We start from the raw sequence: 18182 nt of genomic DNA on the forward strand, positions 1-18182 counted from the left end.
TCACTCAATACCCCTTAACTTACAGCCATGTTTTCTCTATCTCTCAGACTAACATAGGTTCTATCCTGGCAGCCGTGAATCCTTATAAGCAGATCAGAGGGCTGTATGATCTCTCTGCAGTGGAGCTGTACAGTCAGCATCATTTGGGCGAGCTGCCACCACACATCTTTGCTATTGCCAATGAGTGCTATCGCTGTTTATGGAAGAGACATGATAGCCAATGTGTGCTGATCAGGTAATATAAGACCTCCAAACACTTTATTTGATCTTGATAAGCAGACAAACTTGCAGAACATGAAATACAGGGAATAGGAGATTTTCAGTAAAATGTGATCATAAAATGCTTAAAGTTGTGATTGTGTATTATTCATTGGCTGGAATAAGTGATTAAATATGAATAAAAAGTGAATAAAAATTAGTGATTTTTTTGTATAAATTTAATCTTGTTTGAAAGCATATAGGTAATGTGAAGAAGCTTTGGAATGCTTTTGGTTTTACTCACCATTGTTAGATATTCTCTATTTTACTAATCTCATTTTTGTTAAACCTAAAGACTGAGTTTGAGCAGTTTTGGCTTTAGACCTTTGCCACAACTGCGATCAGATTTCACAGCATTGCAAATTCAATCAGGGTAACACAATTGTCATTGAAGGTCACAAATTAATGTGTGCATGTGTGTTTACCAGTGGGGAAAGTGGAGCTGGGAAAACAGAGAGCACCAAACTACTGCTACAGTTCCTGTCTGTCATGAGCCAAAACTCTGCCGGCACGCCCCCTACAGAGAAGAGCACACGCGTGGAGCAAGCCATCGTACAGAGCAGGTAAAACACATTCCTACACACACACACACAGCCTAAGCATTTTCATGTGAACATACAAATCCATGTTTTTTTTTTATGCAGCCCCATTATGGAAGCGTTTGGAAATGCCAAAACAGTCTACAACAACAACTCCAGTCGCTTTGGGAAATTCATTCAGCTTAATTTCTCTCAAAGCGGGAACATCCAGGGAGGATGCATCGTTGACTGTATCCTTCTCAGAGCACACATGCTTTAATACATAGTTTTGCATGTTTCTGCATTTCCCTTAATTTTTGGCCCATCAGATTTACTTGAAAAGGTAAACCTTTCTGTCTGCTTCTGACTTACCCCTAACTACCAGAAATCAATCTTCTATTAAACTTTTAACCGTTCACAGTATAATACAGGTCATTGTTCTGTTCATACAATTTGGCATTGGATATCTTGTCAAAGGCAGAATCACTCCGCCATTTTGCAGGGAAAGAGTGTCTGGCAAAGTGAGATTCTCGCCCACTCAGCATCTGTGATCTGATCTGTGTTCCAGAATCGAGTGGTAAGGCAGAATCCAGGGGAGAGAAACTACCACATATTTTATGCTTTGCTGGCAGGGGCCAGCAAAAGCCAAAAGGGTGAACAATGCGCCTGAGCACACATGCATTTACACACATTCACAAATGCAGATGTGCCATCTTCAGCCAAAATACACTGAATGATTAGATATGTCCATCTCTTTTTAGAGACATATTTTCTGGAAGACTCCGCTGAGTTATTTCACTACCTGAGTCAGTCAGGATGTGTGAAGGACCGCAGTCTTCATGACAAGCAGCATTTTGACGATGTCATGGTACAAATTTTTTTTATATTATTTTGTTGATCTGATAATTAACATTTTTGAGGTGGATAAAAATCTAAGTGTGGCATGATGATTCATGCTCTTTTTCTCTTTTGGTCTCCAGGAGGCTCTGAAGGTCATGGAGTTCACAGAAGAAGAGATCAGAGATATGTTTAAACTGCTGTCTGGAGTTCTGCAGCTTGGTAATGTGGAGTTCATGACAGCAGGGGGCGCTCAGATCACCACCCAACAGGGTGAGAAGCGTCATTCATCACTAATATACAGTAGAGAGACTTTGCTAATATGCAACGCTGATTACATGTAGTCTGGATTACATCATCAGATTCCAAAAATTAAGTACGTTTTAAAATGCTAATAATCAGATTACAGTTACTTTTTTTATGGATTACATATTATTCACACAATGGCAGTAAATTATTCATACTTTGATTCACCCTAGTTTTTTTTTTTTACTTCTGAATGTTCATTTCTAAATGACCACTTATGAACATTAGACTAATAATTATGCAAGTTATTAAACACTGGCAATGGATAGCTGTGAAATACTATGTCTTCATCATATCCATAATAATTTTTTTTTTGTGTATTACTGGAAATCATTTCAAACCTGGAAGACTTGGGCTGTAAAATATTTGCTTGATGTAGCCTTGAGATTTAAATAATTTAGCCACATATTTGTATGTACATGGTTCTCTGATGTCAGTGTACACATTGTCACACATATTTTAATTTGACACATTTATGAATTAAATTCAGAAAAATTCAGAAACTTAGTTTGGGAAACCCTGCTGTAATGTAATGTTTAATGCATTTTATGAAATTGATAATATTGATCTTTTTTTCTTTTTCTTTATCAATATGGTACACAATAATTCCGTTCAAGTTTATGTGATGAATGAGTTAGGTCAAAAGTAATCTAAAAGTAGTCAGATTACATGACCTAATTTGTGTAATCCAGATTGTTACAATATTTGTCATGTACAGTTATTTATAATCAGTAATGAGTTCAGAAAAACCCAGCACTGCTAATATGTGTTTGTTAGTAAGTCTCTTCTCTGTTTTCCTGCAGTTGTCACTAATGTGAGTGAGCTCCTGGGTCTGGACAGTTTTCTGTTGTCGGAGGTTCTAACCCAGCGTTCCATGATCCTCAGAGGAGAAGAGATCTGCTCTCCACTCACAGTGGAACAGGTACAATCACACATTCTTTCTCATGTTGATATACTTTAAAAAACTTAAAAACTTCTCTTTTATCTCCACTTAATAAAAAATTGGCATTTTCTTTTATCATGCTTGATTGACAGGCAATAGATTCCCGAGATTCTGTTGCCATGGCACTTTATTCTCAGTGCTTCTCGTGGATCATCATGCGAATTAATCAGAAGATAAAGGGCAAAGATCATTTCAAGTCTATTGGAATCTTGGACATCTTTGGTTTTGAGAACTTTGAGGTGTGAGGCCACATGGATCACATGTTCATGCACAGACACACATTTTTATTGAGATCTAATCCAAGTGTTTGTTTGTTTGTTCTGAAGGTGAACCGTTTTGAGCAGTTCAGCATTAACTATGCTAATGAGAAACTGCAGGAATATTTCAACAAACACATCTTTTCTCTGGAGCAACTGGAGTACAACAGGTAAAGACTTACAGCCCTGGAGTGCGTGAAAGTTTGTTCTTTTATCACATGTCTATTTTCACATGTGTAATGCATCTCATAAGTGCAAGATCACCTGAACAGTTATTGCATATGCAATTTAAGCATCTAAAAAGATTACTGTTAAGTTTGGACAAGTTGTATGTACTAAAATTGTGTGCTACAGGGAAGGGATTCACTGGGAAGCCATTGACTGGATGGACAATGCAGAATGTCTGGATCTGATTGAGAAGGTATACCAGTTATGGTCAGCTATCAGCAACAGTTCGGTTTAATTAGTCAGACTGCCACATATGTATACATATATTTTATATCCAAAGTTTAGTTATATTATTTACAGTAGTAGATGTTTTCAGCTTTGCATTATGTAGCACTTATTTACTGCTGTGTTTGTGCAGAAACTGGGCATGTTAGCTCTGATTAATGAGGAGAGCCGATTTCCCAAAGGCACTGACTTCACCCTGCTGGAGAAACTGCACGGCAGACACTCTGTGAGTTAAGTTTTATCACACAAAGATATAATACTATTCAGCCAAGCATTTACAATATAACATGAATGAGCTCAGTAAAGACATGAGGTTGTCTTTTTCCACAGACTAATCCCTATTATGTGAAACCCAGACTGGCCGACCATCAGTTTGGGATAAAACACTATGCTGGAGAGGTATATGAAATATCCATCTGTCTGTCTTTATGTCTATTTATCTCCCTGTCTGTGTTTTTTTGTGATATTTTTTCTTTTTTTCTTTTTATAGGTCTTATATGATGTGAGGGGGATTTTAGAGAAGAACAGGGACACGTTTAGAGATGATATACTAAACATGCTGAAGGATAGTAGGTAAGACACAAACACACAAATGCACAAGCTCACACACACACTGAGGCAGTTTTGTGTGAGTTATTATGTGTGTGTGTGTGTGCAGATTGGATTTCATCTATGACCTGTTTGAGCAAGTGAGCAGCAGAAATAATGAGGAGACCTTGAAGATGGGCACAGCGAGAAAAAAGCCCACTGTCAGCTCACAGTTCAGAGTGAGATAAAACTCCTATATCAAGACTTTTATATAATAGATATTTTGTATATATATATTTTTTATTTTATATAAAACTGAACATGCTAAAGTGCGACATGTTAAAATAATCAGGAACTAAGTCACTAGTCATTCAACCCCGTTTTTTGTTGACATTTCGCCTTCAGTCCTTTCTGACTTGTTGCTGATTTAAAACATTTGATTGGTTGTCTTTTCTGTGTCTCAGGACTCTCTTCATGCCCTAATGGCCACTCTCAGTGTATCCAACCCCTTTTTTGTGCGTTGCATCAAACCCAACATGGACAAGGTGAGAGCAGTCAAATCAGCCAATACAAATGCAATTTATATTCCACACATATTATACATTTTAATAATGCTTTTTTTTTTTTTTATCTGAAGACCCCAAACAAGTTCGACCCAGATGTGGTTCTCAATCAACTGCGGTACTCTGGCATGTTGGAGACGGTGAAGATTCGCAGAGCAGGATTCCCTGTCCGACGCAACTTTAAAGACTTCTTCAGCAGGTAGATGTTAAAACGCATACAGGTGTATGAATTTTTTTGGCTCAGGTTTTCTTGCAGACTTTGATTTTGTGGTTGTATACATCAGGTATAAGATTATTCTGAAGGAGAAGGAAAAGGCAACTGTGGCTTCAAATGGAGATGAGAAAAAGAAGAGCACAGATTTGCTCACACTCCACGACAGGACCAAAAAAGCGTGGCAGATTGGGAAGACCAAGGTGAGTGTCCTTCGACCTTTATCGGTTCTCAATTGATAGTTATATAGTGAGGTTATAAAGGTAGATTGTGTATGGGCACTTGTTATGTTTGATTGCACTAACCTGACATAATTTTTGACCCCAAGGTGTTTCTGAAGGAACCTCTAGAACAGAAGCTAGAGAAGCAGAGGGATGAAGTGCGAAGCAAAGCTGGATTGATCATACGAGCCTATCTTCTGAGATATATTGCAAGGTGTGTATATTGCTTGGTTTTTGTACAGATTTACTTAGATTACATTAGGTATGGTTTCCAAAACATTTTCAATACACGACATTTCATTAATGTCATCTGCCTCTTCAAAGCACACATTATCTATATGGTCAAGCTTCAACCCTTTCCTGATGATTTTTTATAATCATCTTGATATCTTCATAGAGTTAATAAAAACTACCGTATTTTCTGGACTATAAGTCGCACTTTTTTTCATAGTTTGGCCGGTCCTGCGACTTATAGTCAGGTGCGACTTATTTATCGAAATTAATTTGACATGAACCAAGAGAAATGGACCAAGAGAAAAACATTACCATCTACAGTCGCGAGAGGGCGCTCTATGCTGCTCTGTGCTCCTGTAGTCTATCACTGAGCAGCATAGAGCGCCCTCTCGCGGCTGTAGACGATGATGTTTTCACTTCTCTTCTTCTTGGTTCTAAATAAATGCGACTTATAGTCTAGTGCGACTTATATATGTTTTTTTCCTCATCATGAATTATTTTTGGACTGATGCGACTTATACTCAGGTGCGACTTATAGTCCGAAAAATACGGTAAACTAAATATAAACTAAATATTTAAATATACACTACCAATCATTTTTTGTGTTTTTGACAGAAGTCTCTTATGCTCACCAAGGCTGCATTTATTTGATAAAAAATATAGTAAAAACAGTAATACTGTAAAATATTGTTACATATTAAAATAACTTTTGTGTTTTAATATATTTAAACATTTATGCCTCTGAGTTTTCGGTTTTCAGCATTACTTGATCCTTCAGAAATGTCTTTAAATGCTTTTTATAAATTAATTTATTCACAAAAATGCATTTAATATCATATTTGTTTTCAATGTGCCTGGCCCTTTACTTATCTCATGGTTGATTTAACCACAAAGTCCTGGGCAGTGCTGCAGAGAGCAAATGTTTTGCTTTCTACTACAGCCAAATAGCAAGGAAATAATGAACGTTTTTCATACTATATATATGTAAGTGCCTATTCTTTACCTGTTAGTGCTCATCTAGACATGACAACAAGTAGTGTCTTAGTGACAGCTTTAAAATACTGATCTCACAGTTACTTATTCTAAGGGAACTTGAACTGTGTACTCACTACAGAAAAAACTTTAAGAAGGCTCTGGACAGCATTCTGACCATCCAGAAGAACTACCGCGCACATTTCTATCGACGTCGCTTTCAACGGAAACGCTCAGCTGCACTTGTTCTCCAGAAACACAGGCGAGGACAAGTGGCAAGAGGAGTCTGCCACAAACTACAAGAAGAGAAGAGGAAGAAAGAGGAGGAGGAAAGGAAAAAGAAAGAAGAGGAGGAGAAGAAAACAGAGGGAGACCATGAAAAGAAAAATGAAGAGGAAAAGGAAGGAGAAAAAGCAGAGGTCAGGGACTTTAACATTCCTTTTAAAAGCTCATAGACCATGCATACTTGTAGTGTATATATTTTAGGGCAAAAATCCCACTTACCTCTTAAAGTCACCGTTATTGAGATTATTGTTTTGGTAAGGGTATTTAAAGTGATCAATATTTTAAAGTTAGTCTTATCTTATTCCAAACTTTGAAACTTTCCATCATGAATATGCAATGTGTATGTTTAGCTAAGCTTTTAAATGCAGGTTTGTCTGATTGATTGTATGCTGATTGATTGTAATTATTGTTGTCACATTGCTTTGTCTTTATTCTGTATGAGCCCATTTCTGTCACATAAGAAAAATGGTTTGGTGAATCATAATTATGAAAAAAAGTCACAATTATGACAACACAAGGTGAAATTATGACATAAAAGTTTAATATTATAATAAAAGTATGAAAATAAATAAAAGTTATTGTGACAAAAGTCATAAGTATGTGATAAAAAGTTGAAATAAAAAATAATAGATATAAAAGATCTAATAAAAGTAAAATATATTTTTGTTATAACTATGACTTTTGATCTAATTTAGATTTTCTTTTTATATTTTGACTTTTAACTCATAATTATGACTTATGCCACATTTGAGAAATGCATTTGTAAACCTAAGTTGTAATCTAAGTTACGGCATAAAATATTTATACAAAAAATGTAAAATTATGATACAAAAAGTCTAAATTATAACACTCTTTATAAGATAAAAAGTCAAAATTCTGAGATTAAAAAGGCATAAGTATCACATAAAAAGATTTTAGCATAATATTGACTTTATATCTAATAATTATAAATATTTAAGATTTTTTAATGTGTAGAAACTAGGTTACCATGCTTTTCAACAACATTTTTAACAGACAAATTATAGAGCGACATTTTATTCTTAATGAAAACTTCAGACTCCTCCTCCAAAACAAACGGGTTTATGCACAACATCTACCTGTCAAATAGTTTGTTGTTGTTTTTTAAACCTTCTGGCATCAAGTCTAAAAACCTGTCAAGAGTTGCAGACAGGTGGCGTGGTGTCAACATTTTTGTTTTTCTCTAACCAGTGTTTCTATATCATTCCTCTCTCCTTCTCTCCCTTAGTCTCCTCACTCATCTGTGGAGGAGCACCGTCAGATGGAGGAAATTCTGCGTTTGGAACGAGAGATTGAGCGTCTGCAGAAGAAAAGAGAAGATGGTGTGTCCATGCTATGTGAGAGCTCAAGAGAGGAACTCCGCTTGCGTCGTGATGCTGAGGTCCTGCGTCAGAAAAAAGCTGCTTCTCGTGTCGCTACTGAATTCCTTGAACTGCTTGACACTGGAGGACCAGAAGTCATTCCTGGTGATGCTAAACAACCTGCCCCCAGACCAGCAGGCGCCACTGAGGAAGAGGTAGATGAAGGCTTCCATGCAGAGGAAGAGTGCATACCACTTCTCGAGTTCCCCCCTCCAGTGGAAGGTCCATCGGATCAGGAGATCTTAGGCACTCTGCCACCTCCTCCTCCTGCTTTTGCAGAGGGCACGGTGGCCCCATCTGCACCCAACATTCCACCTGGGGCTCCTCCACCACCTCCTCCCCCTCTCCCTGGCGAAGCCAAAAAGGAAGTTGGAAAGCCTGAAGAGGTTAAAACAGTAGCGGATGGGAAAAAGGAGGGAGAGGATGTGGATCGCAACAGCAGGCTGACTGCAGCAGAGTCTCTGCCAGACACAGAGGAACCCATCTACAGTGTGCCTGGGGATGGCGAATCGGACTATGACCAAGACGATCTAGAGGACGGACAGAGTAGCATTGCAGCGACGGACACAGAACACGCACGCAAGTCCACCTGCACCAACGCAAGCCAGGAGTCTTACAACCGCAGCTCAGATTCGGTGAGTTACACATGGAGAACATGTCCACAAACATTAAAAATGTGTCCAAATTCACATGTACAATGTCCTTCCCACAGTGTCAGATTGAGTCCCATATAAATTATTGCAATGTCATATGGTATAACACTTTTACTAGCTACCTGAAAAAAATACAGTCTTTACAGAAAAAAATTATACGGGTATAAACGTGGTCTGAGCCAAATACCCCTTAGCATCCATTGTTTCATCGCCTTGGTCTATTAAGACCTACCGAAAATAATACTTTTCATAATGCCTGTATGATATTCCAGGTTATTCATAAGTTAAATTATAGATTGTGTGAACTTTTCCCAATCAGCCGACCCCAGCACACATATCACACAAGGGAAAAACATTTAATTACTGATAAAATAAGACAATTGAAATGTATGAGCCTGAGTGTAGTCTGTAGAGGTCCGCAGATTTGGAACGAGCTTGAGGAAAACCTTAAATTGTTGCATTCTGTCTCCGTTTTCAAGAAAAATCTTAAGGAAAAACTGCTTTTAACATATACTTTTTGATCATTTTGAAAGTGTTATATTTGTGCTGGGATCGTCTGTTTGTTGTAGTGCTTGTGTCATGTTGTATTTATATTTATTTGTGTTTATGGATTGAGTTTTTTTGTTCTTGTATGTTATATGTTGTATGGTGTTATTGGGCCCCCTCATAAAAGCTTTCAATAGCTTCTTTGGGGTTTCCCCTTTTCTCACACATTAACCTTTCTATAACTATTGTAATTTTGTCTTTAAAATGATGACGTGCGTGAAATAAAGTAAGTATGTTAAGTTAAGTAAGTATGTACATTCACACACAGACTGTTCACTCTTTCTGTTTCTTTTTCAGTATGCTGACAGCGATGATGAGCACGATGGGTACGTGGACACAGATGAGGAGGTATCCAACGGAAAAGTCAACATCTTGAACGGGAACGGGCCTCCGTATTTCCACAGTTACCTTTACATGAAGGGTAAGGGTAATCTTTTTACATTAAATAAAGTCCCTAATGCTGTGGTCCTCAATCTTTTTAAAGTCAGTGTCCCCATTATGAAAGATAATATTCAAAGGGCCAAAATGTGCTCATTTTCACACTTTTCAGATGATATATTAAAATAATAACATAATTAATAATAATTCAAATAAATTACATAATTGCAGAACTTAACAAAAATAAATAGATCATGCCATTAACAATTAAAAATGTGTAAAATTCATATTCATTATTAAAATTCCCATGACTTTTCCAGGAAATCACACTTTTAAAATTCAAACTTTGTCTCTTGCGTCTCATCCACAGCTGGCTTGATGATCCCATGGCGCAGGCGTTGGTGTGTTCTGAAGGACGAAACATTCATGTGGTTCCGCTCTAAACAGGAATCGTTAAAATCAGGCTGGCTGTACAAGAAGGGCGGCGGACTTTCTACTCTCTCTCGCAGGAACTGGAAGATGCGCTGGTTCGTTCTGCGTGACTCCAAGCTCATGTACTTTGAGAATGACAGTGAGGAAAAGCTGAAAGGGACAATTGACATCCACTCAGCCAAGTAAGTATGAGACAATACTTTTGACAATATTGTGGTATCAATAGGTGATTAGAAATTGTTCAGGTTTTATCAAGTTTGTTCCTGTTTTTAGGGAGATTGTGGACAATCATGAGAAAGAGAATGCTCTGAATATTGTAACAGACGAGAGAACATACCAGGTGTTTGCAGAGTCACCAGAGGATGCCAGGTATGTTGACACCTTTATGTCTAGGCCTGTGTGTTTTCTGTAATTGGACCAAACTGCTCAAACCTTACTCTGCATGCTTTCTTTTGCTCTCCTTCTCTTAGTGGCTGGTTTACCATGTTGAGTCGTGTCCAGAATGCCACCCCAGAGCAGTTGCTGGAGATGTCCCATGAGCAGGCCAACCCAAAGAACGCTGTGGTTAATGTCCTCACAATATGTGCATTTTCACAATTAAGCCTCCTTTCAGTTTTGACAATTGGCTTTGCTTTCTTTCTCTCAGGGCACACTGGATGTTGGATTGATTGATTCAGTTTGTGCTTCAGACAATCCTGACAGGCAAGTATCATCCTTTTTACAGAATACTAAGAAGAAAACCAACTGCTGAAATTACATACAGCAATTGAAGATGAATTGTGTTATTTTTTCTTCTTCTATAGTTCCAATATATTTCCGTTTTGCATTCCCATTTGCTCCAATAGCAGAAGAAAAAAATCCACAACAGCATTTCTATGATCTTCCAAAATAAGAAAAATATAGATATGTTAATTACAGTGATTAAAAGAGAGAAAGTTGACAATTTGCTGTAACTTCCTCAGCTGTTGTAGTTTTATGTAGCAGTGTAAATTTTTACTTAAAGGTAATATAACAAAACAATAAGCACCAAGAGGCCGTGGTTTACAGTGAATATATAACAGCTAAGGGGCGTTGTTAGGCACGAAGTGGAGGTTTCACAGGGCTTATTGCTTTTATAAAAAGGTTATTCCATATTAAATTAAACTTAAATTAAATTTATGCATTTAGCAGATGCTTTTATCCAAAGCGACTTACAGTGCATTCAGGCTAACATTTTTTACCTAACATGTATGTAGTAATGTTTCATAGAAAAAAACAGAGCAAATAAAGTGAGCAACACACAGAGGTAAACAAAGATGTATGTTTGTAAAGTACAACAGCTTCGAACGTGGCTCAACCAATCAGAATCAAGGATCTGAACTATCCGTTTTATAATGCCAAGTACAGTGTTCCAAATGTATGTAAATCAAACAAAACAAAAAAAGTTAAATAATGAAAAAAATAAATAAATAATAAAAACGTTGCTACATTTACATCAATAATTGGTGAAATGTATCATCAAAGTCTATGAAAAGGGTCCATTGTGAGTAAGCCAAATATGCATATTTTAAAGCTTATGTTATGCTAATGGCACAGAAGTTACACATTTCTCCTTCAGTGTTTGAACTTGTATGGCCAAATATCTGAAGGTAAAATGTGTATAACGTTACCATATGTATCTGGTGCTAACACAATTTCTGTTTCCTTCCAAACAGACCTAATTCATTTGTGATCATAACAGCCAATCGTGTGATCCACTGTAACTCAGACCTGCCGGAGGAAATGCATCACTGGATCAGTCTGCTGCAGAAACCCAAAGGAGACTCCAAGAGTGATGGACAAGAGTTCCTGATCAGAGGTGTGTTATTCATCTTTAACAGAGCAGAAATAAGTTACCAAATTAATTTTATTTATGGTTGATTATTTATATTACATGTCCATGAGTATTAGGATTCAAATTGATAGCACAGTGTATATTTAGGGTTCTGTAACTGGTCACAATTTGCTTAAACTGTGTGTGTCTGCGTGTTATTTTGTGACACAGGATGGCTGCACAAGGAGATGAAGGCAGGAGCCAAAAGTTCTGCTCTCAAACTGAAAAAGCGCTGGTTTGTCTTGACTAACAACTCTCTGGACTACTACAAGTCTTCTGAGCGCAATGCATCTAAGATGGGCACTCTGGTTCTGAACAGCCTGTGCTCTGTGAACCAGCCTGAGGAGAAAAAGTTTAAAGAGACAGGTGAGTATGATATGATCATGATATGATGTGACTGAGTATGATATTATTAAAAGTATAACTTATGCTGCTTGAGTAAGTAATAGAACAGAATAGAAATGTACATACCATAGCAATAATAATGTCAACACAGAGGAAAAATATATTGGAATTCACTGTTATGTTAAAAAACATTGACACTCAATCAGAAACCACCAGACTTAAAGAGCGCAAGCATTTAAAGTGCATAACATAAATGTAGTGTATGCTTATAATAAACAACATTATCTTCCTAATATAGTTATCATTATAGTTAAATTGTTAATATTATTGATTCACAAAAAAGAATTGTTTGTAACTGTTGGGAAGCATTTGCTGTGTTGATTGCAGTCTGCTGTTGACAGCAATTAGAGAGTGTAATTTTAAAGCTAAAAAATATTTATTTATAATGCAAGTTTTTAATTTGTTGGTTATATGTCATTAATTTTGGATTTATTTAAAAATAATAATTTTGAAATGATGAAGATGTTTTTCTCTCTATAAACTAAGATACACGGTGATGCTGATGTGTGGTTACACTGCAGGTTACTGGAACATCATAATTCATGGGCGTAAACATTCATACCGTCTATACACCAAGTTGCTGAATGAAGCCATGCGCTGGGTGTCTGCCATTCAGGGCGTCATTGACAACAAGGCGCCCATTGAAACGCCCACCCAGCAACTCATTAGGGACATTAAGGTAATCATTTTTTTAAAACATAGTGTAAGTCTGTTTTTTGCACTCAAGGTTAGAATGGATAAAACGGTTGTTTAATAAAAATGGTGCATAAATCTAGGTCTTTCCTTTGATCTTTTCTGATATTTGTGTAGGAGAGCAGTGTGAACTCTGAGGCTGTGGAGCAAATGTATCGAAGAAACCCCATTCTGAGATATACCCAGCATCCCTTGCATTCACCTCTTCTGCCACTACAATACGGAGAGCTCAGCGAAAGCTGTGAGTATCGTCCATCAGCAAAATCACTCACACATAGAAAGTTGACAATAATACGCATCCAACATAGTTTCCTGAATTTATTAACCCATTTCCTATTTGTGCATCATCTTTTTCTTTTTGCAAATCACCTCTCTCTCCTTCTTTCTGCAGTGCAACAGGAGAAGGGTTATGGAAGCCTGCAGGATGAGGCTGTGAAGATCTTTAACTCACTTCAGGAAATGGAAATAGTTTCAGACCCTGTCGCCATCATCCAGGGCATCCTGCAGACCTGCCACGATCTGCGGCCACTGAGAGACGAAGTGTACTGTCAGCTGATCAAACAGACCAATCACGTGCCCCAACCCAACAGCCCTGCAAACCGTGCACACTGGCACCTGCTCACCTGCATGAGTTGCACCTTCCTGCCCAGTCGTGCCATCCTGCGCTACCTCCGATTCCACTTGAAGAGGTAACAGAGAGATGCTCATTAAATAGCCTCTTGGAGTTGAATAATGGTTATATTTCCATTTCAAGGGTCATTTAACAAACACTATGTCTGTCTGTGACGAATCTCTCAGAGTAAGAGAGCGCTACCCTGGCACTGAGATTGAGAAGTATGCCCACTTCATTGGTGAGTCCCTGAAGAAGACAAAGACCAGGGAGTATGTGCCCTCTCAGGAGGAGATCGCCGCCCTGCTGACCAGACAGGAAATGACAACTACTGTGTACTGCCATGGAGGAGGGTCTTGCAAGATATCCATCAACTCACACACCACAGCTGGAGAGGTGAGAAGAAGAGAAAGAGATGTAATCGAATTGATTAGCATACTCTTACATCATTATAACATTTCTGCTATTAACTGTATAATTAGGATGAAAGTGACAAATCTTTTTTGTGCTTGTCTTTGTCCAGGTGGTTGAGAAGCTGATTCGTGGTCTGGCAATGGAAAATAGCAGGAATATGTTCTCTTTGTTTGAACACAATAAGGTGGCGAGTCGAGCCATAGAAAGCCGCATAATTGTTGCAGATGTGCTGGCGAAGTTTGAGAGGTAATGAACAGTTCATATGGTCTATGTTGATTAGTTAATTTTGAATGAATGGTTGCTCCATTTCTGTATTTTTTTAAACTGTCTATAGCATCTATAAAACCTATATTTCTGTACATGTTATTCCTGTTGGCTATATGACTGAGGGTCATCTGCACTGCTTTGCTCTTCCAGGTTGGCAAGTAGTGAAGATGAGGAGGAGGAAGGGCCCTGGAGGCTATATTTCAAGCTCTATTGCTTTCTTGATGTGGAAAGCATGCCCAAAGAGGGAGTGGAATTTGCCTTCATGTTTGAGCAGGTAAATAAATTATTTCTATTTTGTACATTTTGTAGAACCATTATAGATCATTTTTACAATTGATTCACCCATTTAAAGCACATAGACAAACCACTTGTCAAATAATTTGTATTTTCTACAATTAAAACCAAAAAATGTATTTATATATATATATGTATGTGTGTGTGTGTGTGCTCTTGTTTTTGTGACATATCAGGACACAACTCTGTATAATGACATGGGTATGACACAGGTATTACAAGAAGAGGGTGACTTATGAGGACATAACCCATGTCCCCATTTTTCAAAACGCTTATAAATCATACAGAATGAGTTTTTTTGAGAAAGTAAAAATGCACAAAGTTTCCTGTGAGGGTTAGGGTTGGTGTAGGGCCATAGAATATACAGTTTGTACAGTATAAAAACCATTACACCTATGGGATGTCCCCACTTTTCACAAAAACAAACGTGACTGTGTGTGTGTCAGTATGTGTGTGTGTCTCAGTGTGTGTGTGTGTGTGTGTGTATATATATAAACACACAACAGAAGTGGAGATATATTTTTTATATAGCATGATTTGGCAACTTATACCAAGTTGTTTTTTTTTCTTTCATTCCCCCTTTTTTTCTCTTTTTTCACCATCTCTCTTAGGCTCATGAGAGTCTCATCAGTGGTCATTTCCCTGCCCTTGAGGAAACCCTTCAGCACTTAGCAGCCCTGCGACTGCAGTACATCCACGGTGACGTGGCCCGTACGCCCTGGAGCCTAAGCAGCGTCTACCCTGTTGGACGACTTCGCACCCGCATACTCCAATCCACTAAAGCAGGCGTTGCTGGAGTACCCGGCGCTGGTATAGTAGGACCAGGAGTTCACACTTTAGAACGCCGGAAGGCCAATTTCCTAGACGGGACACTGAGACGCAGCTTCAAGACGGGATCGCTGAAGAAACAGCGTGTGGAGGAGGAACAGATGTTGGAGATGTTTGTAAAGGAGGAGATGTCAGCCACACTGACCAGCGTGCTGGAGAAATGGAGCCATCTTCAGGGCATGCCTCAGCACCAGGCCATGCTCAGCTACATGACCATCATCAAAGAGTGGCCAGGATATGGGTCCACACTGTTTGATGTGGAGGTATAAATCTTTTCTTTAAGTCTGAGAGCATCCCTATTATTATATTTTTTTAAATCCCACCTCAGGTCCAGAGTATCAGGGCTACTACCTCCTATAATAAATATATGGTAAAACAGCAATATTTATCATTACTAACCCTAAGCCAAGCCCCAAAGAGCTATGTTATTTCAAACCTGTCACAATACGTTTGAAACTCTATACTAATTATATGTGCTTGTGTTTTATTTCTCTGTCTGCAGTGTAAGGAGGGTGGCTTCCCTCATGATCTGTGGCTGGGAGTCAGTGCTGAAAATGTCTCTGTGTACAAACGGGGTGAACCCAAACCACTCGAAACGTTCCAGTATGAGCACATCGTTTTCTTCGGAGCACCTCAGCCCAGCACATACAAAATCATTGTTGATGAAAGAGAGATGTTCTTTGAGACAGCTCAGGTAATGTACTTCTGTGCCTCTGTTATCAGTACTATGTTGGACGAAATGTTGTTTAATTTCTTTTTTAAATGGTTGAGGTGCATAAAAGTCTTTTGGGGTTGTGCACCACTGTCCAAAAGTTTGGGGGTCAGCAGGATTTTCAAATGTTTTTGAAAGAATAGTCTTAGGCTGGATTAATTTGATTAAACATACAGTAAAAAAACGGTAATACTGAGAAATATTATTACAATTTAATATAGTTATTTTATATTTTTATATATACGCATTAAGAATTTCAGCATTTTCAGTACTCCAGTCTTCAGTGTCACATGATCCTTCAGCAATTATCCTAATGTTCTTATTTACTGTTCAAATGAAAATTATTATTAATGCTGGAAAGTTGTGCTTTTATTTAAGCATTTATTTGAAATATAAATCTTTTGTATCTTTTTGTGATTTTAAGTGCTTTTACTGTCACTTTGATCAGTATAATGCATCCTTGCTAAATAAAAGTATTAATTTAAAAAATACTTACTGACCCCAGACTTCTGAACTGCAGTGTACTTATATACTGTGCAGGCATTGACATTACATTTACTCATTTACTGGACTGCGATAGCACAACCTGTCACGTCTTAAGTAGTTGTATTTTGTTTAGTTAAGTGACCACCTTTTTCTCACCAAAGCTGCTTCACAAATTAAATAAATATATCATATTACAAAAGAAAATATAGACGCATTTTACATTATTTTTCTAAATTAATCTATAAGTCTAGCTTATAGTTCTTATTTAGTCACTTTATACCCCTTTTCTGTGGTAGGATTAGCATGTGTTTTTTTTATTTTTGATGTGATTCTGATGAACAAGTTTGTTTTGTGTTGTGCTTCAAGGTGGGTGAAATCACTAAGATCATGAAGGCATACATCAACATGATCGTCAAAAAGCGCTGCAGTATCATGTCCATCACCAGCAACAGCAGCGCCTGGGCAAGGTGATCGACACCAACCAGCACTCAAAGTGTCCAGAAACACATTGTGATGAAAGTGAAGTACACTACTGACCGTTCTTGATTGGAGGATGAGAGCAGAGAAGAAACATAGACTTCACCTTTCAAACGATTGAGCTTAACCTACTGGAATCCTCTGTATACCTGTCCTAAATACAACAGCACATATTTATTTAGTATTTATCGGACCAGTTCCACCTTTACGAAGCACAAAAAAGAATGGTTACCTGCTCACTGTTCCCTCCCCTCACTGCCAGCACCCTGACTGATGACCGAACTTATTTATTTCCTTGGCTCTTCTACTCTATTTCATTCCCTTCTCCTCCCTCATTGATGTTGTACCTAACCATCAACCACCTATGACTCTATTTACTGGTAGTTTTACAGAGGTGTGTACATTGTGCTTGTGTGTGATATCAGAGTTTGTGCACACACACATACAGAGCTATTTTGTAAAGCCATGGCTGCTAGAGGCTGTTCAGAGAGCAGGATGAGAAAGCTATGAGTTAAAGGGATAGTTCACTTTCAAATTAAATGTTGGTATGTTTTAGCTTACCCTTAAGGGCATCCAAGATGTAGGTTTCTTTGTTTCCGCAGTAGTTTCCATTTTGATATTTTTAGGTCAAACCGTTCTTGTCTGTGACTCATATAATGGAGGTCTATGGTCACCACCTCAAAGAACATGCACAGAGAAGTCCAAATTAAACAATTCCCCATCTTCACAGTGAAAGGTAACACTTCCGAAATCTGTGTAAACCATAGACAGTAAGTGTAAACAATGAGTGATGTACACGCGCGAGAGATCACTTCCGGCACTTTCCGCGCTTGCGCAGACTAAGCCAGAGCGCGCGTGCGCGCACGTCACATCAGGAAGCACTCGTGCACTCAGATCAGTTGGATGTGGTTGTGTACAAGAGGTAAAAACGATATAAATACTGTTCGTTTTCTTACACAAACCGCTCGTTTCATGTCATATTTCGTGCTCCAGAAATATGTTTTTTGAATTTCACATACAGGTTTTTTTGAGGCAATCACCTGAGCCATAAATGCCATGTGACATGAGCCGCAGGAAAATGACATCATGGCAGCTCTGATTGGCTGATGGCACCAAAAGGAACATGCAGCACGAAAAAAATCTGCTATAATATAATTAAACGTGTACTAT

General features: G+C 38.0%; 1 protein-coding gene across 1 annotated transcript in view; it reads left to right on the forward strand.

The window, feature by feature from the left end:
• The window catches only part of myo10l1 (myosin X, like 1), a 55663-nt gene extending 37936 nt beyond the window's left edge, over positions 1-17727 (forward strand). Inside the window, exons 4-40 of the mRNA XM_059571511.1 lie at positions 48-235; positions 687-821; positions 903-1027; positions 1106-1119; positions 1345-1429; positions 1538-1644; positions 1757-1886; positions 2723-2841; positions 2955-3101; positions 3189-3289; positions 3474-3540; positions 3706-3798; positions 3903-3971; positions 4063-4145; positions 4231-4339; positions 4565-4645; positions 4738-4862; positions 4948-5077; positions 5203-5309; positions 6444-6720; positions 7833-8600; positions 9462-9585; positions 9913-10156; positions 10248-10343; positions 10445-10538; positions 10621-10676; positions 11669-11811; positions 11998-12192; positions 12753-12910; positions 13042-13165; positions 13316-13613; positions 13723-13930; positions 14058-14194; positions 14366-14489; positions 15121-15600; positions 15840-16031; positions 16902-17727. Of these exons, the coding sequence (XP_059427494.1) occupies positions 48-235; positions 687-821; positions 903-1027; positions 1106-1119; positions 1345-1429; positions 1538-1644; positions 1757-1886; positions 2723-2841; positions 2955-3101; positions 3189-3289; positions 3474-3540; positions 3706-3798; positions 3903-3971; positions 4063-4145; positions 4231-4339; positions 4565-4645; positions 4738-4862; positions 4948-5077; positions 5203-5309; positions 6444-6720; positions 7833-8600; positions 9462-9585; positions 9913-10156; positions 10248-10343; positions 10445-10538; positions 10621-10676; positions 11669-11811; positions 11998-12192; positions 12753-12910; positions 13042-13165; positions 13316-13613; positions 13723-13930; positions 14058-14194; positions 14366-14489; positions 15121-15600; positions 15840-16031; positions 16902-17006 (5838 nt within the window). The 3' untranslated portion in view covers positions 17007-17727. The remainder of the gene's footprint in view (positions 1-47; positions 236-686; positions 822-902; positions 1028-1105; positions 1120-1344; positions 1430-1537; positions 1645-1756; positions 1887-2722; positions 2842-2954; positions 3102-3188; positions 3290-3473; positions 3541-3705; positions 3799-3902; positions 3972-4062; positions 4146-4230; positions 4340-4564; positions 4646-4737; positions 4863-4947; positions 5078-5202; positions 5310-6443; positions 6721-7832; positions 8601-9461; positions 9586-9912; positions 10157-10247; positions 10344-10444; positions 10539-10620; positions 10677-11668; positions 11812-11997; positions 12193-12752; positions 12911-13041; positions 13166-13315; positions 13614-13722; positions 13931-14057; positions 14195-14365; positions 14490-15120; positions 15601-15839; positions 16032-16901) is intronic.
• Positions 17728-18182: the final 455 nt, after the last annotated feature.

This window comes from Carassius carassius, chromosome 17 (genome assembly GCF_963082965.1).
Source record: "Carassius carassius chromosome 17, fCarCar2.1, whole genome shotgun sequence".
NCBI classification, from domain to species: Eukaryota; Metazoa; Chordata; class Actinopteri; order Cypriniformes; family Cyprinidae; genus Carassius; species Carassius carassius.